The sequence below is a fragment of the Camelina sativa genome, chromosome 9 (genome assembly GCF_030686135.1).
Source record: "Camelina sativa cultivar CO46 ecotype springtype chromosome 9, ASM3068613v1".
In the NCBI taxonomy this organism is placed as follows: domain Eukaryota; kingdom Viridiplantae; phylum Streptophyta; class Magnoliopsida; order Brassicales; family Brassicaceae; genus Camelina; species Camelina sativa.
In genome coordinates this window covers 19,529,981-19,553,611 of record NC_141888.1, presented here as the reverse complement: position 1 = coordinate 19,553,611, position 23,631 = coordinate 19,529,981, and the positions used below count along the sequence as shown (strand labels likewise).

The 23,631-nt window shown below is 36.8% G+C and overlaps 2 protein-coding genes across 8 annotated transcripts; both read left to right on the top strand.

Moving 5' to 3' along the window:
* Window positions 1-1,902: 1,902 nt before the first annotated feature.
* LOC104711006 (E3 ubiquitin-protein ligase RSL1-like) lies at window positions 1,903-3,454 on the top strand. Its single transcript, XM_010427674.2, has 3 exons — window positions 1,903-2,330; window positions 2,420-3,072; window positions 3,191-3,454. The coding sequence occupies exons 1-3, from the start codon at window positions 1,971-1,973 to the stop codon at window positions 3,315-3,317; spliced, it is 1,140 nt and encodes a 379-aa protein (XP_010425976.2). The 5' UTR covers window positions 1,903-1,970; the 3' UTR covers window positions 3,318-3,454.
* A 9,228-nt stretch (window positions 3,455-12,682) lies between these two features.
* On the top strand, window positions 12,683-18,004 carry LOC104715289 (E3 ubiquitin-protein ligase RSL1-like). 7 transcript variants are annotated; one of them, XM_087467467.1, is made up of 14 exons: window positions 12,683-12,995; window positions 13,087-13,772; window positions 13,908-14,006; window positions 14,417-14,576; window positions 14,767-14,859; window positions 14,946-15,297; window positions 15,421-15,499; window positions 15,652-15,762; window positions 15,883-16,015; window positions 16,153-16,313; window positions 16,466-16,616; window positions 16,768-16,892; window positions 16,987-17,054; window positions 17,728-18,004. In XM_087467467.1, exons 1-3 carry the CDS (start codon window positions 12,906-12,908, stop codon window positions 13,984-13,986), a joined length of 855 nt encoding a protein of 284 aa, XP_087323593.1. In that variant the 5' UTR covers window positions 12,683-12,905; the 3' UTR covers window positions 13,987-14,006; window positions 14,417-14,576; window positions 14,767-14,859; window positions 14,946-15,297; window positions 15,421-15,499; window positions 15,652-15,762; window positions 15,883-16,015; window positions 16,153-16,313; window positions 16,466-16,616; window positions 16,768-16,892; window positions 16,987-17,054; window positions 17,728-18,004. The 7 variants fall into 7 exon arrangements, with proteins under 7 accessions (XP_087323593.1, XP_087323595.1, XP_087323594.1 ...); XM_087467470.1 differs by having other exon boundaries at window positions 12,706-12,995; window positions 15,103-15,333; XM_087467472.1 differs by having other exon boundaries at window positions 12,706-12,995; window positions 14,946-15,333; window positions 16,792-16,892.
* Window positions 18,005-23,631: the final 5,627 nt, after the last annotated feature.

Genomic DNA, 23,631 nt, shown 5'->3' with positions numbered 1-23,631 from the left:
AATGTACTATAGTGGCCAAACTTCACCCAAATTTGGCTCCACCATGTCGAAGCAGTGCCGTGCTAAGGCAAATTGTGGCTTAGGGCTGGTAAGTAAAATGTGGCTTTTATTATTAGAAATATCAAAAAAAAAAATTATTTTAAAGATAATAACAGTGAAAGAAAAAAATATTCTAAACCACAATTTTTCTATCATTTTCTTCTAAAAAATCATTCACCAAACACACATAATCAAGCTCTAAAACTAATTCTCTTTCTATAGATATGATAGCCAAAGAAAGGTGAAGCAAAAAAAGTTTATGAGTCGAGTAAACGACACAGACACGATGAATAATCGTGAGAAAAATAGGTTATCAATTGTTCACTAATCACTATTCTTAAACCCACAAGTAGTTTCCTTTATTCTTAACAAGATTAAATCCCACGTATACGACAAATTCTCAATATTAAAATTTAAAAATTAAGTTAAATCATCCATGTAATTATACAAAATTATATTAAATATGCTATCAAATTATTCATCGATTAAAAAAATTAAGAAAATTACATTAATTTTTTATTTTGATTCTCATAATTTTCTTATATTATGTTAATTACTAATTTTAACACATCAAATTTGTATATTTTAATCACTTTTCTGTATAAATTTCTTTTTACGATATGTTTATAACAAATAATAATTGCAATTAAACTACATATATTTTTCTTATTAATTGCACATATTTTTCTTATTAATTGCATATTTTTCTATTAAAATTAGTAATTTAATAGAGAAATTTCCTATTAGATTTAATCATATATTAGATTACTTTTGGTTTTATATACTTTACAAAAATATTAATTATAATCTTTTTATTTTTAGGATTTTTTAATTTTTCTATAAATTTAAAATATTCACATGTGTCAGAATATTCTTGATATACTTGACACATGTCGTGATTATATGAATTACTAACTTAAAAAACTAAGCTTTATATAATTAGATTATCTTCCATTAGTATTATTGTTATTAGATTTAGAGTATAAAACATATGTAGAAATTTCCTTATATATTAGATTTATTAAAATTGTCAAGGGCTGCTCAAACCAAAAAACCCACTTTACATACACATTTATCTTATCAATTTAAATACATAAGCCTAGATAGAAAAAAAATGTGGCCTAACAAATTTTTAATTTTTGGTGGCTTAGGGCAATTGCCCTTTCCTCTTGCCTGTAAGCACGGCACTGTGTCGAAGAGACCAATATGCCACCTCCAATTAGTACTCTGATCAGAATACAATATGTTTCTAGTAGTGAATTCCTTATATGAGATGGTGGAAACACATTGGAATGGCTTGTAGATGCCTTAAAAACAAGACCAAAAGTTAACCAAACTTCTTCATCTTCGACTACCATGCAAAGAATCAATGTTGGATTCATTACCACCATTATTCCGATGAATATTCAGGTTAAAAATTGCGCGAAGAGATAATGTAATGTTTACAATCATGTATACTAAGGTAAAACTAATAAAATTTAAATATATATAGAGTTGGAAATTAGAAGAATTCACCAAAACAAAATTTATAAAAAATTTAACAAAACATTCGCCAACTTAACAAAGGTTCATCGAACTAACCCAAACAAATTAACTTAAACAGGAAAATCTTGGATGCAGCTTGAGAAATGTGAAGCATTACTTGCCCAGTTGCCCGACATGTTTGCTTTTCTGTTTTCAACAATATCCCTAAATTAGCTTATATTAATTTTAAAAAATATTGGTGAAGAATTTTTCCTTCCTTTGAATTTCGTGAATGATTAGTTTTTTTTTCCTCGTTTAAAGAAAAAAATAAGATTAGGTTTTATATATGACCTATTCTTAAAAGCTAATTTTCTTCTGCGTTTAGTTGAAGCCGGCTCTGCTCTATATATAAATCTGAAACCTTAACCCTCAAACGTAAAAAAAAAAAAGAAATAAAATCTGAAAGTATGCACAAGAAAAACATGAAGAAAGAAGGCGATCTTGTACGAGAAGATGCCCCAAAACCCACCATTGGAAAACCCTCACCGGGAGATCTAAGTTCTGACTCGTACATCCTTTACTTCAAGGGTTTGAGAAACTGGCAGTGGCAGATACCAACGGGTTTAACATTGGCTGGATTTGGGGTTGCAATTAGCAGAGAAGACGATGATAATATCTTGTTTCAGATGAGCGGCCTACTTGATGACTCAGACGTTTCAATTTGGGAGGTTGAGTTTATGGCATTGAAGCTAGGACTAAACAAAGCCCTAAGTTTGGGGATCAATCATATCTCATTTTACTGCGATCACCATGATATTTTCGAATCGGTAAGTTTTGTTTGCTTTTAGGGTTCACGTAATGTGTATTTTGTTTCTCAATATCTTAATTGATGTTTTTTTTCCCTTTAATGAATTAGGTCATGGGGAGATTGGCTCCTACGAGTGAGAAAATCGCCTTATTAATGGATGATGTGCAAAGCATCAGACAAAAATTTACAACGAGCATCCCTGTTCTTGTGACTAGAACTCGGACTAAGTTTGTCTTTGATCTCGCAATGGAAACACTACCAAAGCCTCTTTTTGGTAGAGCTGGTAATATGTTTTCCGTTGCTTGCTCTCATCGGTTCAGTGTGGAGTACATGAAAGAACAAATAGAACTGGCGCTAAACCAGGGAGATCTACCTAGGTGTCCTCATCCTGGCTGCAAATCAAACCTGACTCTTCGAAGTTGTGCCCATCTTTTGACACCTAAACTAAAAGAGATGTGGGAACAAAGGGTCAATGAGGACTCAATCCCTGTATGTGACAGATTCCATTGCCCTAATCCAAGTTGCTGGGGTTTGATGTCCAAGACCGAGCTCCTTGAATCTAGTGAAGATGGAGTTAGGAGAAGCTGCTATAAATGCCGCAAACCCTTTTGCATTAACTGCAAAGTTATGTGGCATAGTAACTTGTCGTGCGCGGAGTACAAGAGGTCTGGTGGAAAGCCTAGTACAACATTGTGGCGTCAATGTAGAAGTTGCCAACACATGAACAAATTATTTGACGGACGCATCACTGTAACTTGCAGGTATATATATATATATCATTTATAATCACATTATTTAGTTATTATTGTGATTCAAATTCTCTTTGGAGATTTGATTATGTTTTCAACTAATGTAATGTTTCATGGTTGATATGTGTAGGTGTGGCTATAGGTTTTGTTACAAATGTGGATCTCAATGGAAGTTTGGAGGTTGCTTTCATCATCGCCAATTTCTGATGATGGTGGTGTTTGCTTTAGTCTTCTTTTTTATTCTTTTTTATGTTTAGCAATTTTTAAGCACACGCCAAGTAGGTGATCATAATCTTGGCACGTAGCTAGGGCCTAAGACCATTCTTATCGGTAATACTGTAATAAATGTTTTAAACTTTAATTAATATTAAAATTAATATTAGCTTAATGTAAACATTTTCATTGGCTTTTTATTAGTTTTCTCTCCATTAGTCATCCTTCGCATGAGTGTCTTCTATGAGCGTTTGCAAAGAGAAGGAAGGAAACAATCAAAAAATCAAAAAACAAAATTGTGACAGTCGGCAGAGATATTTGAGACACGAGTTCTTTCCTGTTAACACAATGAACTTTTATGTTTATTTTTTTTCTAAATTCTGCTTTAAATCTAAAGAAATTCTAAAAGATGTCTGATGGATGTGCCCTAAGAGCATCTCAAGTTCTCACAAAAAAAAACAAAAAAAATCAAATATAATAAAAATGCATGAGAGAGATTAAGATGCGTTTCTCTTCTCACTTTTAGCATATTATATTTTTCCCTTCTATAATTTTTTAATTTAAAATTTTAATAAAATATAATATTTTAGAAACTCAATAAGTCTTTATCTGATGTAGCTCCTCTAAAAGCACCTCCAATAGTCTCATATCCACTAGGTATCTGATGATAAAATAATACTATGTATAGTTTCAAATTAATTTGAGAAACTCACTTAATTTTTAGGCTCCATTGGTTAGATATCTAAATATCTCTCTGTAAAACAAAAGAAAGATACCTAGTGGGAGGTTAACGGGACCTGCGTGTCCTCATAATGTTGTTTTGTAATTTTTATTCTTTAATTAATAAACAGCTGGGAGGTTTTCTCCTAGTTTTTCCACAAAAAAAAAAAACAAGAAAACAAAAGAAAGATGAAAATCGATAAATAAATTTAGTATAAATGGGAAACGAATCAATCAAAAACTAGGGACAGTATCTGGGTTTGTTGTAGCATTGATTCTGGTACTGGTAAAGTTCTCAAACTAATTCCAAACTCAAACAAAAATAGTTAGAACTGGTAAAGCCAAGTAAATAAGTAAGAAGAAGCATAGTTTCTAGGAAGAAGAACATGTAGCATCACTTGTGAAGAAGAAACCAACCCAACGAATTAATTGTTATTCGAAGAAGAAACGACATCGATGATTGGAAGAAGAAGCGACATTCACATCGCCGTTCTTTTTCTTACAGTTTAGCTAAAATTCTGGGTTTGATAGTATGTTACATTATCAGTGATATTTGATACAGAAATATCTTAAAATAGCACTAAAAAAGTTTTATAGATAACAATAGCATATACTCCATAAATTTTAAAAAATAGCATTTATTAACACATTAAAATATCTAAAATTAATTTTTAAAATTTTTTTTATTAGGTTTAGGTTTTCAATTTCACATTTAGGGTATAGTTTGGAGCGTAGGGATTAGTATTTTGGATTTAGAATTTTATTTTGAAAGATTAATTTTGAAACATTGTGCTATTTTTGGAATTTTAGAGATATTATGCTAAGTTTTGAAGAAAAACTTATTTTACTGCTATTTTTGAGAATCTCCTGTATCTGAATAAGCCCATCATCAATTATTTAACTATCTCTACTAAAATATGCATATTAATATGTTATCAATGTTTTCTCTATTGTTTCTCCCCATTTCTTTGCAGCTTTCCACATTCTCTGGTGCCTTCACTTGTCATTGGGACCCGAGGACATTGATATGATACGACTGTAATCGGATTAGAAACTCCACATCAGCTGATCACATTAGAAATTCAACATAATGCTTTCTACCTGCATCCTGTATATCCAACATCATCAACCTCTTTCTTTCTCAGTTTTCTCTCTCATGATTTAATAAAAGAAAGTTCAAACACGATGGATGAAAAGGCTCTAGACAACGAAATCATAAATGCAAGAATACTTGCAAAACTGGCGACAGAATGCAGGGTCTAAGTTCTATAGCAATCCCAAGAAAGACAAACACAAAGATTACTTAACAGTGCTAACAAATTACCAGTGTACTCGAGCTAAATGGGAGAAATTAATGAATGAATGAATGAAACACTTTACCTTATGGAACTATGGATAGGGGTCGAACGTTCTGAGGCAAGCTCGTATCCATTAGGATTGTCACAAGGAGGCTGAAAAATAGACCATCAGAAGAATCATTTTTAAAGTTTGAGAATGGAGAGAGTTGTTTACATATTTCTAGAATAAGCACTGGAGATACTCTGATACCAGTCTCGGAATCCACCAAGACAAGACTCACGGACTCAAAGACTTAGAAGCTTGGGCGGAAGCGATATGATGGAGAGTAACCGGGTTGATGCTGATTCCACAACACCAAGGGCTAGAGAATATGATCCAAGGGCTATTCCTCGCGAGGATCAGAGACTCTACACGAAACCTAAGTTGTTTGATTCCACAAACTACCTAGAACTCGCAGGAACAAGGATTTGATTCAAGACACAAAGTGTTGAAGCAAACTGAAATTTCTTATTATGCAAAAACGTGTCTTCAAAGGTAAAACGTGATAGAGCTTATATAGAGGCTCAATTACAACATCTATATGCTGAAATAAAGAAAGAAATCTCCACAATTAATGATAATTATGGTCGTTGAAAATTGAATGAGAATATCGGCCAAATCTGGAAAGTTGTGATGCACCTTGAGTCTTGATAACTTGGGGCCGAAGTTGTGGCTTCTTGGGACGTCTAGATACATTCTAGGAAGCTTCTGGATGGTCTTGAAAGTCTCACAAAGGCGCAACACTGAATAAGGAAAAGGCCGCTGTGTCATAAAGACAAACAGATCCAAATAAGGAAAGTTGCACTTTGGCTTTGTCAAGTGAGGTGGGGTGCATCCTAAGATGTGTGGTGAAGTCTCCAAATGATATAGAAGCTCTTCAGGACGCCAAGGGATGCGTTGGTTTGAGCCATTTATGGAAAGATCCATTTTGAGTGATGATTGACTTGCAGAAAGGCTCTCTGAACCATGTCTTGAACTAGCTCGAAACAAGGGTGGCTTTCTTTGATCATCTTCCATAGAATATATGTAGGAAGGTATGTGGAAGGATGTTGCCTCATTAAAAACCTTTCTAGGTAAACCCATTGGGACAAACCCTAGATAAGGGAAAAAGAGTGCAACGGTCCCATTCCAAAGATATGCTCTTTCAGCCCGTTGAAGGTCCGCATCACTTCTAGTTCCAGTGGTCAGCTCCAAAGTATGTTTGTTTCTGATTCTTGCACATATCGGAAGGATATCATAGTTCTCCTCAACTGGTACAAGCTGGTTCTCTCCAAAAAGTACTTCAGGCAGTTTATCGGGAAGTTCTTCAGGTTGTACATCAAGAAGTCTGTCATGTAGTACTTCAGCTACTGCTACAGCCGGTAATTCAGCTCCCGTTCTTACATCATCCCCTCCCCCTTGAATGAGTTTCGACCTCGAAACTATTTTATCTGCATCAAGAGAAAGCAAGTTAGCTTTCATGCGGTTTTGGGACTCTAAAGTCTTACCTTGGTATTGCTTTGCTTGATGGCGGATTGGTGCATCAGGTGGTTCATCTTGGAGCAGCATTGAGTGGTAGACTCCTTTTGCGGCATTCAACTCTAGTGTAGGCGTGTGGTTCACCGTGATAGATACACCATGGGGTGTTATAAGTTGCTCCTTTTTAGCTCCAAAATCTGAAAGTGGGTCTTTTGGCAAAGACAAGTGCGTCATATCCGTGATTGGAGGAAAATAGGACTTATCAACATAGCAACTAAACCGTGTATTAGCACATACCTTTGATTTTGCTTGCATTGCACGAACTTCTTTTTGGTCTAATGGAGCAAGAGTAAACTTGCTGTTGTTGAGGCTAAACGAATAGTGATTGGTACGCCCGTTATGTTGGACATCACGATCATATTGCCAAGGTCTACCAAGTAGAACATGCCCAGCTTGCATGGGTGCAACATCACACAAGACTTGATCTTGGTATTTTCCGATAGAGAATGGCACTTCCACTTGTTTTGACACCTTTATCTCCTCTTTGTCATTAAGCCATTTGAGCTTATACGGCCTCGGGTGATTAGTGGTGTTGAGTCCTAGCTTCTCAATAAGAGTAACACTAGCAATATTAGTGCAGGAACCACTATCCACAATTAAGTGACATACCTTATCCTTGATGGTGCAACGAGAATGAAACAAGTTTTCTCTTTGTTCAGGCTCATTCGTTGTTTGTTGGGCTGAGAGTACTCTTTGTATGACTAGCAGCTCGCCTTCATCGGCATAGATGGTGGTTGCATCGGCTTGCACTGGATCGACTTCATCTTGTGAGTCATAACCGTCGGTGGTGATCACCATGACTCGCTTGTTGGGGCACTCTTTCGCCACATGTCCCCTGCCTTGGCATTTATAACAAGTTATTTCATGTGATCTTTGAGGGTTAGAGGACTTACCTTGCTCGGCACGGTGAACATTTGATTTGAAACGAGAATCAACAACAATGGATTTTCCTTTGTCTATAGTTTGCGGTGGTGGTGCTTGAACCGTTGTGGGTTGTGGCTGGCTCCACGAGGTGTCTTTGGCTTTAGTCCGGGGATTTGTCTTTTTTTTTATTTGTTGCTCACGTTGCATGGCGAGGTGTAGAACTTCTTGTAGGGAGTGGTAGGGCTGCGTCTCCACTTTGCGTTGTATACGATCTTGGAGGCCATCTACAAACTGGGACATGAGAGACTCCTCGGTCTCCTCAAGCTCGAGACGGCTTCTTATGAGTTCAAATTCCTCATAATACTCTTCTACACTCCTAGATCCCTGAAACAAAGCACGAAATTGTTTTAGTAAATCACGGTAATAATGAGGTGGTACATACCTTTTGCGAAGCTCAAACTTCATGTCACGCCAGCGTGTGATTTGTTGGTATCTAAGCCTCCTCTTCTCAGCTACTTCTCTGTCCCACCAAGCTAGTGCATGATCCGTGAGACTTGCAACAGCTAGGGCTATCTTCTTTGGCTCTGTGTAGTGATAATACTCAAAGAGGTGCTCCATCCTCTTTTCCCATTCCAAGTAAGCTGAAGGATCAATTTTTCCCGCAAAGGTAGGTGCAGTGAGCTTCACTTCAGGTGGTAGGTTTCTCTCATCTTCACGAACACGGTTTCGGTCTCCTTGAGCTCTTCGATTGGGTTGATCAAAGGCCACGTGCTGCTGTTGAGGTTGTAAGTCTGGTGGTTCCTCTTCTTGATGAGGATCATAGTTGCCTCCTTGAGCTTCAAGCTGCAGGTTCCTTCCTTGGACGAGTGGTGGTGCATTCTGATTCATTTGCTCCAGTTGGGTGAGCCGTGTTGACATGGTTGTCATGTTGACGTTCATGGTAGTGAGTGTAGTCATGATGGTCTCTAGTGTGATAGGATTTTCGTCACCCATAGTTCCTTGCAAAATTCAAAGATAAACAAGAGAGATCAATAGATATCTGAACTAAGCCAAACAACAAAAAACTGAGACAGATCGGAACAGAATTCAAATCAGAAATAGCAAACGAATTTTAAAATTAACAACAAAAATTTTTATGGGTTTTTAAGACTTTAAATAAGCTAAAACAGAAAGAAAATAATTTTTACGAGTTTCTTTTTTTTTTATTTTAAAAATTTTATAAAATTCAAGCAAAATAACAAACGAATATAGACTTTTTATGGTTTTTTGTATGAAATTTTAAAACTGAATAAAAACAAAAAACAAAACAAGGAACAAAATAACCTGGTAAGATAGGAGCGTTTAAGCTCTGATACCAATGATACCAGTCTCGGAATCCACCAAGACAAGACTCACGGACTCAAAGACTTAGAAGCTTGGGCGGAAGCGATATGATGGAGAGTAACCGGGTTGATGCTGATTCCACAACACCAAGGGCTAGAGAATATGATCCAAGGGCTATTCCTCGCGAGGATCAGAGACTCTACAAGAAACCTAAGTTGTTTGATTCCACAAACTACCTAGAACTCGCAGGAACAAGGATTTGATTCAAGACACAAAGTGTTGAAGCAAACTGAAATTTCTTATTATGCAAAAACGTGTCTTCAAAGGTAAAACGTGATAGAGCTTATATAGAGGCTCAATTACAACATCTATATGCTGAAATAAAGAAAGAAATCTCCACAATTAATGATAATTATGGTCGTTGAAAATTGAATGAGAATATCGGCCAAATCTGGAAAGTTGTGATGCACCTTGAGTCTTGATAAATTGGGGCCGAAGTTGTGGCTTCTTGGGAAGTCTAGATACATTCTAGGAAGCTTCTGGATGGTCTTGAAAGTCTCACAAAGGCGCAACACTGAATAAGGAAAAGGCCGCTGTGTCATAAAGACAAACAGATCCAAATAAGGAAAGTTGCACTTTGGCTTTGTCAAGTGAGGTGGGGTGCATCCTAAGATGTGTGGTGAAGTCTCCAAATGATATAGAAGCTCTTCAGGACGCCAAGGGATGCGTTGGTTTGAGCCATTTATGGAAAGATCCATTTTGAGTGATGATTGACTTGCAGAAAGGCTCTCTGAACCATGTCTTGAACTAGCTCGAAACAAGGGTGGCTTTCTTTGATCATCTTCCATAGAATATATGTAGGAAGGTATGTGGAAGGATGTTGCCTCATTAAAAACCTTTCTAGGTAAACCCATTGGGACAAACCCTAGATAAGGGAAAAAGAGTGCAACGGTCCCATTCCAAAGATATGATCTTTCAGCCCGTTGAAGGTCCGCATCACTTCTAGTTCCAGTGGTCAGCTCCAAAGTATGTTTGTTTCTGATTCTTGCACATATCGGAAGGATATCATAGTTCTCCTCAACTGGTACAAGCTGGTTCTCTCCAAAAAGTACTTCAGGCAGTTTATCGGGAAGTTCTTCAGGTTGTACATCAAGAAGTCTGTCATGTAGTACTTCAGCTACTGCTACAGCCGGTAATTCAGCTCCCGTTCTTACATCATACTCGATAAGAAAATGAGCCTTACTTGGAACAACACTTTCAAGTTTCAAACTTTTCTTTGGACTGAGAGAAATCTGGAAAAAAATAAAAGGAATAAAGTATAGAGTGTTAAAGAAACACATAATGTAAGTGGAAAACCTTTACTAAGGTTTGCAAAACAATGAACACATCCGAAACTTTAAAACTAAACCTCAAACTCATAATACAACATATAAAAGGAACAGACGACTAACCTTACAAATTCTTGCTTTATTGGAGACTAGCTTCCATTAGATCTCCCTCGTAATGCAATAGACAGATCAACAAACTTGTTCTATGTCTCTGACTCTCCTCATTCTAACAGAGTTGTGTTGTTATATATGATTTTCCACACTCACTTAGAAACACATATTAAAAAATTGCAAAGAACTTTGACAATCAATACCAAGTATTTAGTAACTTGTACTTGCAAAAAGCCATAATATCCATTATTCATAGCTATGTCAACAGTTTGAGTAAAACACGACAACATATAGGAATCAAATCGAAAACAACTATGCATTATTCATCTTTCTACATTGAAATTGGAAATATAAATCAGTAAATGTTGAATCGAATGCTCTGTTTCAAATCAAAAGACTTACTCATGTTATGAATTCAAAAATTTGGGATTCACCGCTGAAGAACCCTAGCCCCAAATGTTTCACGAATCCATCAAATCCTGAAACGAAACCTAAAAGCACTGTTAGAATTGAACTACTTATTCAGAAACAAAACAAAATTCAAAAAAAAATGTACCAAAAGAATACAAATCATCGATCACAAGCTATAAAAAAAAGCCGTCGGAGATAGAGAACGAAAACCTCGAATTCGAGTGAGATTTGTTCCTTCGATGTTGGATCTTAAACCTCGTGATAGGGATGATGATCAATTTCATCGCAATCGAAGAGCAAGCTAAGAAAAAATTAAACGTTCTCCGATTTTCAGATTATGAAAAGAGATCTCCGATTTTGATTTTGTAAGGAAGAAGAAGATAAACACTCTATCGTAATTTTATTAATATTATTATTGATTAGTTAAACTTAAAACTTACGTCAGTTTATTAAACGACGTTAAATTCCTTCCTTTATTTGGTTTTTACGTCGGTTTGAGAACCGATGTTAAGAAACCGACGTCTTCTAGTAATTTTCTTGTAGTGATTTTGGAAGCCAAAAACATAAATAAAGTATGTTTTAATTTTATTTTTTCGTTATAAATCACTCCTTAGCACTCATGATGTTTGGTAACTTATTGGTGAGTGATTTAGTAAGTAGTAACGTATATAATACACAGATTTCATTTTTTTTTGAAATACAAGTTTTACGGTTTGACTTAAAATGCATCTTCAGTTTCTTCTTCTTTTACCGTTACAGATAAACTTATAACTATTTAAGTGCTTCTTCTTCTTTTTAAAATAATTCTTAAATGCGGATTGGAGAAATAATTGTTAATAAAATTTATTTAATATATTTTTAATAAGATTTTGAAAGTAAAATTAAGGGTGTAATATATAAATGGGAGATTCTCAAAAATAGCACTAAAATAAGTAATTTTTTTTCTAAATTTAGCACAAAATCTCTAAAATTTCAAAAATAGCACTATATTTCAAAATTAATCTTTCAAAATTAAATTCTAAACTCAAAATACTAAATCCTACACCCTCCCCCCCCCCCCCTTCTCCAAAACTACCCTAAATGTCAAATTAAGAATCCAAACCTAAAAAAAAATCTAAAAATTAGTTTTAAATATTGTAATGTGTTAAATAGTGCTATTTTTGGAAATTTATTGAGTGTGTGCTATAATTGTCCATAAAACTAGTTTTAGTGCTATTTTAAGGTATTTCTCTATATAAAATATAGTGCTACAAGTTTAAATTTTAAGAAAAACATATTAAAAGTTTAAATATGGTAGAAGATTACTGCATATTAATATATGATTTATACAAAATTTAAATATAAATAAATACCTCAAAATATCTGAAATAGTATTTTAATATGTTATACTTACAATCACATCCACTACCATGATGACCTAATAATAAAAGTTAATTTTTTTTAACACTTAGTAATCACATAAACAGAGGCACAGAGCGTAGCCTGGATGTTTTCCTAGTTATTATTAAACGGGGTTTGTCTAAAGCGACTAACAACTTAAACGGGGTTTAGACAATCGACTTAACCATTTCTTAGAAGACCAATTTTTAGTACCCAACCAACTCTTATCAGAATAGAATCTATAGCAGCTAACTTACATAAAAATGTTTTTTTTTTTAAATACGCGAACTTAACAAAAATAGAATTGTACAAATCTAAATAACTCAAACAAATAGAATTGGGCTTTATTCTATTGTGCCGCGTTTAGGAAGGCCTCAAGGAAAAAAAAAAAAACTGAAAGAATATGCAGAAGAAATACATGAAGAAAGAACGAGAAGATGGCCCAAAACCCTCACCGGGGGATTTAAGTTGTGACTCGTACACCCTTTACTTCAAGGGTTTGAGAAAGGGGCAGAGATCAACGGGGTTTCGGGCCGGATTTGGGGTTGCAATTTGCAGAGAAGACGATCGTGATAATCTCTTGTTTCAGATGAAGGGCCACTTGATGAGACCGTCCTTTCAATTTGGGAGGCTGACATTATGGCATTGAAGCTAGGACTAACCAAAGCCCTAAATTTGGGGATCAATCATATCTCAATCTGCTTTGATGATCCTGAGATTTTCGAATTTGTAAGTTTTCTTGGCTGTTAAGATTCTCATCATGATGTGTATTTGTTTGTTTCAATATCCTAATTGATGATTGCCCTTTTAATATGATTAGGTTATGGGGAGATCCGCGCCTAAGAATGAGAAAATCGCCTCGTTGATGGAGGATGTGCAACGTATCAGACAAGGATTTCTAACGAGCATCCCTCTTCTTGTGACTGATAGTCAAACTAAATTTGTCTTTGATCTCGCAAAGGAAGCAATAGTTTCTGACGTGAGCGTAGTACCTACTACGCCCCTTGCTCCTGGAGCTGAGAAGATGTTTTGCGTTGATTCGTGCCTTCATAAGTTCTGTGTGGAGTACATGAAACAACATATAGAACTGAGGCTAAACCAGGGAGGTGTACCAAGATGTCCTCATGTTGGCTGCACATCAAGCCTGGATCCCAAAAGTTGTGCTCATCTTTTGACACCTAAACTAAGAGTGCTGTGGGAACAAAGGTTTAAAGAAGAATCAATTCCTGTATGTGACAGATTCCATTGCCCAAATACAAGCTGCTGGGCTGTGATGTCCAAGACCGAGCTCACTGAATCTAGTGAAGATGGAGTTAGGAGATGCTGCTATGAATGCCGTGAACCCTTTTGCATTAACTGCAAAGTTCTGTGGCATAGTAAGTTGTCGTGCGATGAGTACAAAAAAAGGTCGTTGGGTCGAAAGCCTAGTACAACAGTGTCGCGTCAATGTAGAAGTTGCCAACATATGATCAAACTATCGCAAGAACGCACCGTTGTAACTTGCAGGTATCATCTCTAATCACATTCTATTTTTAATTATTACTTATTATTATGTGTCAAATCCTCTTCCGACCATTTGATTATGTTTTCGGCTTCTGTCATGTAATGTTATGTACTTATGTTCATGGTTGATGTGTTTAGGTGTGGCTATAGGTTTTGCTACAAATGTGGATCTGAATGGAAGTCTGGAGGTTGCTCTCTGTTGGAATTCTTACTTTGACCTCTGTTTTACTCACAAAGGTTTGATCTCTCACTTTCTCTCTTTCACTCTCTTTGTTTCACTTTCGTTGGTGTAGAGAGAAAGGATCCAAGAAGCGTTTATGCTTAACCTTCTACATCGATAATATCTTGGATAAGGTTATCTTACAACATTACATCACTTTTATACTTAGGTTTCATTCTTAACCTAATTACTATAGCTAACCAACCAAACCCACTAACATTTGTAGGCGTAATACACTTACAGCCCAATAGCTTTATTACAAAACACAAGCCCAACTTCTCTCTTGTTGACTTGTTTTTTTTTCTCTTTGTGTCGTTGACTCTTCTTCCTCCTTTGGTCTTCGCACGACAACTTCTTCTTGTTCTTCTCTTTCTTTGCTTTACTCTGTTCTTCTTCTTCTCCTCACTTGAAGCTTTCTTTGTTGTAGGATTTAATCAGAAGATTCAATCTCCAACACTCCCTCTTGAATCTTTCAATTAAATCCCAAAATCAAATTAGGGATTTTGAATCCCATGCTCCTTATTCTTCTTCGCTGAATTCGACTCTCCTCTATCAGAATCTCATTCACGTCATAAGCATAGCTCACTGTAAGCTTGCTTTCTCTTTCTCCCTCTTGCTCTGAACCTTCACACATCACTCCCCCTTTTTTCCTTTTTTTTTTTTTTTTTTTTTTTTTATATATATATATATATATATATATGATTTTGTGAAGTTCTTCATCATCTCCCTCTTGCTTTGATTCTTCTTTAATCAAGCTTCTTCTGCTTTCGCTTGCAGGTGCTTGGGAGTGGAATCTCTCCCCAGTCTTGCCGTGTCTCTTCTGGTTCGAGTCTTAAGGCCTTTTGCAACCAACTCAATCCACGACTCAAGGTACTTTTGTACCTCTTCCTTCTCTAGCTGCAGTTTATTGTCTGACATCACCATCTTTAATAGTTTCTCTTTCACATTGTCGACAGAGCTCATTACCAAGCTAGTTCTTCTCCCTCTTGACCTGAATCTCCATTGATCCAGCTTTTCTTTTGCGAATTTCTTTGTCACCTTTTGACAGTTTTCCTTCGCTTTCTCTCCATGTTTCTCTTTGATCAATTTCTTGACCAATTTGTTTCCTTGCAGGTAACACTTCAGCCTTGTGCTTAATCTCTGTCCCTGCAAGGCTCCTTCAAGCTCTTTACTAGTTTCAGCTCCCTCTTCGGTTAGCTGCTTTCTTGTTCAGTTTGGTGTCCTCTTCGATCACCAACATGTGCGTGACTCTTGTTCACGTCTTCTTCGGCGCGGCGCTTTGTGCAACCGGCTCAAGCTCCCTCTGCGGTGAGCTTCTCTTATCCTTATTCAGTTCCCTCTGTGGTGAGCTTCTTTCTTCATTCACTGTTTGGATTCAGCTTGATCTTTCTTTGCCTTCCTAACCAGTTTATTGCTCCCTTTCACTCTTAGGTGAGCATCTTGTTTCTGGTTTTTGTTTTAGCTTTGATCTCTGCTTCTCCAACAGCTTGTGCCCTTCTCTTAACCTTAGGTATCTCCCTTTCTTTACTTTGAGTCTTCTTTGATCACCAAGTTGTGCATTTCCATTCTCTAAACCATCACTTTGGTTGACTTTAGTCTGTTTGGTTCTTTTCACCATCACCTAAAGCTATTCTCTAACCTCGGTCTATTTGGTTTTTTCAGAATCTCCAACACAACCTTACTAATCAAATACGATATGTCCAAAACTAGAGCATACCTCTCTGATCTTCAACCTCAGCCACAGATTCTCCCTCTTGGTTTGATGCTTCATGAGTTTGTTCTCAGCCTCAACCTTCTTTCCCAATCCATCTCTTTTGAATTTGAGTATTGTTGATCTTTGAACCATGGTTTTATGCACACTAACCTCATGAGAATTTCTTATCATGGCTGCAGCTTCCTTTCATTGGTGACTGAGCTTCTTCTCTGCTTCAGCCCCACTCTTCTTTGACACATCCTCCAAGAGGATTACACCTCTTCTATTCCAGCCTTACACTCTTTTCTGTGCAGGCTCCCTCTCTTCACCTAGGTTTTTCTCTAACCTTAGCTTTGAATTCTTGAATCATCAATCTCGGCTTTGTCCGACCTTTTTTTTTTTTGTTTGATTCCTTACACCTCCACTTTGGTTTTTCTCTAACCTTGGCTTCTTTTCTCTTCTTGTTTCAGTTGGAGAACCACATGGATCCTCAACTTCACAAAGCATCTTCAAGCTTCACTTCGCCATGTCATAACAAGAAAAGAAATCACCCCACAACTCTGTGTTCACATCCGCACTATCTCCACAGCTTCTTCCAGAGACCTCCTCGCCTTCTTGGATGCTCTTGAAGGTACGGTGTGAAAGTGTTTGTGGTAGCTGATGGTGCTCTTGTCACCACATCCTTTTCCTTCTCTCCTTCTCCGACATAGTTTTAGCTTTGCTCTTCTCTCTTCCTTTTTTTTTTCTTTTCTTCCTCAGCCTTACACTCATCTTGTTGTGCAGGCCTCTTCCTTCTTCACCACTTCATGTGGCTTTTTTTTTTTTTTTGAACCCGCATCACCAACAACCAGAACATGGCTTGGTTGTTCCATCAAGACTTCCCCTGTCTCACAGCAAGATGCAGCCAAGATGGTCCATGGATGTCTCACAGCAGGTTGTTTTCTTTCTCTTTCCTCTTCACAGCCTTTGAGCTGCGTCTCTCCCTTTTTTTTTTTTTTTTTTTTTCACGGCCTGATTTTTGCCGTCTTCTTTCATGATGGCTGACTCCATATTTCTCTTCTTTCTTTTGCCGTTTCCTCTTACAGCAATTTTCTTCTTCTCCCTCACAGCCTCTCACTTGGCTGCAAGTATTCCATTGAGCAGCTTCTCTAGCCGCATCTCACTTCCTCCTTACTCTCGGATCCGTTGGGCTTCTCTAACCAAGCTTCAGGTCCGAACACATCCCCTCACTTTCCCTTCTTCTTCAGTCTCTTCTTAGACTGCCTTTTCTCCCTCTCAGCCTCAACCCCTTCTTCTTCTTGCAGGCTCCAGGGATCTTCAGCTCTGATACCATGTTGGAATTCTTACTTTGACCTCTGTTTTACTCACAAAGGTTTGATCTCTCACTTTCTCTCTTTCACTCTCTTTGTTTCACTTTCGTTGGTGTAGAGAGAAAAGGTATGTTAATTAGTAGAATGGGACGTATATCCAAGATCTCTTCCCACGTCATTGCGAGGGAAGGATCCTGCGCTGTCGACGTTGACCTTCTCTTCCGTGTAAATTTAAATCTCGGTTTGTTTAAACCGGGACCGAGTCAATTTTGTAATTTTAGTTACCAACTAGCTTATTTGGTTTTGGGTCTCACAGTAATGGGGTTTGTGGGAGGAGAAAAGAGAAGAAGAGTTGGGCCATAACCACCCAAATGAATCAATAATAAAGGGATCCAAGAAGCGTTTATGCTTAACCTTCTACATTGATAATATCTTGGATAAGGTTATCTTACAACATTACATCACCTTTATACTTAGGTTTCATTCTTAACCTAATTACTATAGCTAACCAACCAAACCCACTAACATTTGTAGGCCTAATACACTTACAGCCCAATAGCTTTATTACAAAACACAAGCCCAACTTCTCTCTTGTTGACTTGTTTCTTTTTCTCTTTGTGTCGTTGACTCTTCTTCCTCCTTTGGTCTTCGCACGACAACTTCTTCTTGTTCTTCTCTTTCTTTGCTTTACTCTGTTCTTCTTCTTCTCCTTACTTGAAGCTTTTTTTGTTGTAGGATTTAATCAGAAGATTCAATCTCCAACACTCTCATCGTAGCCAATTGCTGACGGATGTGCTGGTTGCTATAGTCCTTTTTTATATTTTTATATTTGGGTTAGTATTAACGCTCATGGCTAAGTAAGATCCTGGGACCTAGCTAGCTAGGTGCTACGATTGTGGTTTTGGTTTCTTTTATTTTCCCCGTGGCTTCTACATAGACTATTTACATGAGATTGGTATGCTTTTTTTAGTCTATGTCTGGATTCACACCTAAATTAATAGTTTTTATTTTCCCCGTGGCTTCCATCACTTTTTTTTTGTTTAATTTAAGACTTTATTTTTTAACCTTATGCTACGTTATGAGTGATATTTGATAAGTCCACGATCAATTATTTAACTATCTCTACTAAAATATGCATATTTTGAAAGCCTGAAAAAGTATGTATTTTTTCCCATTATAATCCACTAATTAACACTCATGAGTTAGACATAAGTAACCTTTTACTTAATAATATCATATATATAAAATTTATCAAAAGGTCAATTAATTTTGTGTTCTAATTTTTAAAGATATTATTTCCTTTTATCTTTATGTAAAATTCAAAAATTTGGAACACTAGTAAAAACTTGTCATATAGTTACTAATAATTCTGTAATTATCTCATGATTTTTGTAGCAAGAAAAGATTAGTTACAAATTTGCGACCAAAAAAGTTAATAACTATTTGGTTGTAGCAAATTTTTCCATTGTCACTAAGTGTTTCAAAGTGCTACCAATTAGAGACTACACAATTTGTAGGAAAATACTAAAAAAAATTTAAAAATAAATCAATTAAAAAAGAAATTAATAATACACTACAAGAAAACACGCGATTTGCGATGGCAAGATTTGTCGTTCATCCCTCGCAAAATGGTATTAGTGATGGATTTGCGAGGATCGTCAATTCCTTGCTAATCGTGTCTCGCAAATTAATACACGTAGCACTTCCCTCGCAAATTTTGCAACGAATATATGTCCGTCGCAAAACATTCGCAAATTGCGATGAACAACATTCCTTGCATTTCTTTTGCAAAATATGTCGACGTAAATCCCTCGCAGATTTGCTAGATTTTTGCGACGTTGTTTCCGTCGCAAAATATTAATAATATTATAAACCCAGATATGTGTTTCGTCGCAAAATCCGTAGTAATTTTGTAATCATCTCAAATCCGTAGCATAAATTTGCTACGGAATTTAGAATTTTTTTCATTTTGATATTTATATTTTTGATTTTCAAATTTATATATTTATATTTTCACAATATTTTATAAGAAATAGAAATTATAATCAAAATATAAAATAAAATTCAAACATATATATTAACCTGAGACAATTTTTTGTTTCTAAACAAAAAATTAAGAAACAAAAAATTGTCTTAACAACAACCATGTCCAAAAAACAAATTCAACATTAGAACTTAATATCAAATTGTCTTAAAAAGATGGTGATAGAGAGGGAACCCCGATTCCGGTTTCCTGTATCTGTGCCAGTGGTTGTGCCTGTGCCTGTGCCAGTGTCGTCCCCTATCTCTAGTGTTGCTGGAGGATTGGAGCCATGTTCAACAAGTCTGCTTCCAAACTTAGCAGCAAACTCAGGATCCTTCCCGGCAAAGTAGTCAAAATATGCATCATAGCTATGCATCTTTTGTGCACTGTCTTGAAGTTGAGTGGCTTGGGTTGCGAGAGTAGTGGCTTGGGTTGCGAGAGTAGCTTCAGCGACAGCAAGCTTCTGAGCAAGAACAATCGGATCCTCAGTAGGCGGAAGCGATGGTCCAAAATGGGCTGAAGATGCTTCATGTTGCAAAGAACCAACTCCATAAAGTCTATTTTCCTTCCTCGGAGCAACCTACGATCAATACAATCAAACATTTACTTTCATATTCATTTGAAAGAACCAACAAGTCCAAACAATAAGGCAACAACATAAAATAGAAGTTTACCTCGGCATAAATTTTGTTCTTGGTATGAACAAACAACCCACCAGAAGCAGAACTCTCCGTGTTATCCCCTGAACAGAGCTGAGATTGAACCTCTTGTATCTTTGATGACACTTCATTGAAGATGGACTCTGACTTTCCATCGACAAAACTCCCATCGAGTTTTTTGTGAGTGTCTTCTAGGACACGTAGATAATCCGGAGTGCTTTCACCAGTCACCTCAGACTAACACAAGGTAAAACAAAAGACAAAGGTTATTAGTAAGAAAAAGACAAGAAGTAATAGAGAATTTAGAAACTTGTAACTTGTAACTTGTAAGAATTAACAGACAAGAAGTAATTTGTAACTTGTAAGAATTTAGAAACTTACAAGTTTTCTGGCACGAGCTTTAAAAGAGGTTTGTCCTGAGCGGTGTTTATATATGCAAGTGCCATCAGGATCATGATATCGAGCATTACGACCGTTGATACTCTTTACTTCTGATTTGGGATCACGCCAATACTTAACTAGTCCATCCCATACTTGAGGATCAATCCATCGCGGCCTTGTATAATCACCATTCTCCCTCCACTTTCCCTTCCACCGGCTCACTTGATCACACATCCGCTCCTTCAACTTCTTCTCAAACTCATGTCTAACTCTACCGTTTATAGAACAGTCCCAGTTATATGTTTGCTTGTAAAAAAGAAAACAAAATATATTAGTATTGATCCAAGCTACATAAGTTTGATACCATCGATTAAACTAAACTACATATGCACGATTCCTCAAAACTAAACTAAACTATTACTTACCGCAAAAGTTTCATACCAACGATCTACGACCTGCTATGGCGTCTGTGACCAATTAGCATGAGGCTCTTTGAAATCTCTTTCAAAGATGTTGCGGACAGTGGCTGCAACCGTCCCATCATCACAAAACCTAGGGATAACATAATTGTTTTGATGTAATAAGTGTAAAATTGATCCTAAAATTAAAAATGCAAATTTAAAATTGAAATCAGTTAAATCATTCTCTTACCAGAGAGCTCCAGGGGGACGGTTTGGATCTAATCGTGTTAGATGTTGACGGCCAGGACTCTCGAGTAACTCCTCCAACATCATACCGTTTAAAAGTTGCGGCAAAGATGTAGGAGTGGCTGGAGATGTAGGTGTGGCTGCAACGTGACCAATCGATTGAGATGCAGCAGCGGTTGGAGGCGTTTGAATGGGTGGAGATGAAGCAGGTGCCGGAGGCCTATGCTGTGAGGTTGCATGTCGAGAACCATGAACCCCCGATGACGACCCTCGAGAACCACCACTGCATGGACTTGGAGCATTAGTCAGCGAGAGGAATCGTGTGTAGTCGTTCCCAGAAAACATCTACAAGAAAAAAAAAGTATGAGATCAAATTCGAATAAATTAGGGTTCTAAATAGGAAAATAGGACGACAGATCGATTGAAAAAACCGTGAATCGAATAAAACAACACTTAAATCGAATGAAAAACCGTAAATCGATTGAGAATGAAACTAATGAAAGATGACTATCTGATTTACCTTTGGAGAAGCAGAGTCGAATCAAAGAAGAAGAAGATTGGAGGAAGAACTTAAGGAAAGAAGAAGATTTAACCGGAAAATGGCGAGAGGTTAAACGGAGAAGAAGGAAGAAGAAGAGAGACTTTAGGGTTTTGGATGCGGCGTGGTTTGAGCTCGCCCATATCCATCCGGCATGTTTGCTGGTGTGTGATAGTTACCCCCACGTTTACATGTTTCTTGAGCACCATAGTAATCGATATGTTCAAACAAATCATTGCCAGAGACGTAAGTTGGTGGGGGAACACACGCAACTTTATTCTTTCTAAACAACTTCTTGTTCCTCCGATACAGATGATGCAAGGGAAGAAATCGACGATGACAATCAAACCAACAAGGTTTTCGCCCATACTTTAACTGAAATGCCTCTGTACCATCCATACAATAAGGACATGATAATCTTCCATGTGTGGTCCACCCAGATAACATTCCGTATGCGGGGAAGTCACTAATCGTCCACATTAGCACTGCCCGCATATTGAAATTTTGTTTTCTTGAGGAATCAAATGTCTGAACACCTTCATACCACAATTGTTTAAGCTCATGAATCAGAGGTTGCAAGAAGATATCTAGAGCTTGCTTTGGATGCTTAGGACCTTGTACCAAAATACTCAAGAACAGAAATTCGCTTTGCATACACATATCTGGAGGAAGATTGTATGGCGTCAATATAACAGGCCATAAAGAATACTGCCTCTCTGACATACCAAATGGACTAAAACCATCTGTACACAACCCAAGATATATATTCCTACACTCTTGAGCAAAGTCAGGATATACCGATTGAAAATGTTTCCACGCCTTTGCATCAGATGGGTGTGTAATTTCTCCTTCGTGTGTAGAATGTTCTGCATGCCATCTCATTGCCGCTGCAGTCCGTTTTGATTGGTATAAGCATTTCAATCTATCAGCAACAGGCAAGTACCACATACGTTTATATGACACTCATGTCCTTCCTTCAGTAGGCTGATATCTCGGCTTCCCGCAAAACCAACATTCCTGCAGCTTAGCATCATCTTTCCAAAAAATCGTGCAATAGTCAACGTACACATCAATCATTTCAGATGGTAATCCAAAACTCGCAACCAACTTCTGTATTTCATAGTAGTTCTCAGCCGATACATTATCAGGTGGCAAATACTCTTTAATGAGTTTAGCCCAAGAATCTATGTAAATCTCACTTAAGTTATTATCAGCTTTAACTGTCATCATCCTAGATGCCAATGATAACTTAGAATGCCCTTCTCTACATCCATCGTAGATAGGTTGATTTGCAGCATCTAACATATCATAAAAACGTTGTGCATCTATGTTGGGTTCTTACGTATTATTCTCAGGAAATGCAGCAGTAGTTTCATGAAATGCATCATTAACCATATGATGAAATCTATTTTCTTCATTATACCCATAAAAACCAAATTGATCAGATTCTTGATGCCCATAATTACTAAGTTGATCAACAACATAATTCATACTACTACTTCCAACGTTACTGCTACAACCCTCTCCATGACGGAACCATACATAGTAATTTGGCATAAATCCTCTATTATAAAGATGTTTCTTCACTGGATTAAATTTCAAATATTTAATGTTCATGCACCTAGGACATTGACACAATATTGTACCGTTTTCACGAGCAAATTCTTGGTTTGTCGCCTGGTACATGAAACCGCGCAAGCCATCACAAAACTCTTTCGTCACATCACCGGTCTCCGTGTCTCTATGATTGTACATCCACCGTTGTATTGTATATATCTCGTGCTCTCCACCTCCAAACATTATTTTCTCTAGACTTTTTCTGTAGTCTTTTTTTTTTTATCAAAAACTTTATTTTTTGACGATTTTTTTTCTCTTTTTCTTTCTTTTACTCTCAGAATTTTTTTTTTCTTCTCTCCCAGCAGTTTTTTTCTTATTGCTTTGTGTTGTGGTTTCCATGTCTCATGGACTGGCTATTTATAGGCTTTCTAAAATTAACTGCTACGGATTTGCGAGAGAATTTGCGATAGTTTTGCGACGGGTTGTTTTTAAATATTTATTTCTTGCTACAAATTTGCGAGGCTGTGTCCTTTTTGCCGACAAAACAGGTACACTCGGGGAAAACTTTTTTGCCGACATCTAGGTCCCTTGTAAATTCTTTGCAAATTTGCTACGGTACTTTTATCGCTAATTCGTCACAAATTTGTTAGGGAATTGCGTGTCATTTGCGAGGAATTTACTTTCCCTCGCAATGATGTCTTAGTTCCGTCGCAAATTTGCAAGAGAAATATCCATCGCAAAATTTGCGAGGGAGTTACGACAACGGGATACGAGTAGCAAAGTACTCGCAAATCCATAGCAAATTTGCGACGACGTTTTTCCATCGCAGATATA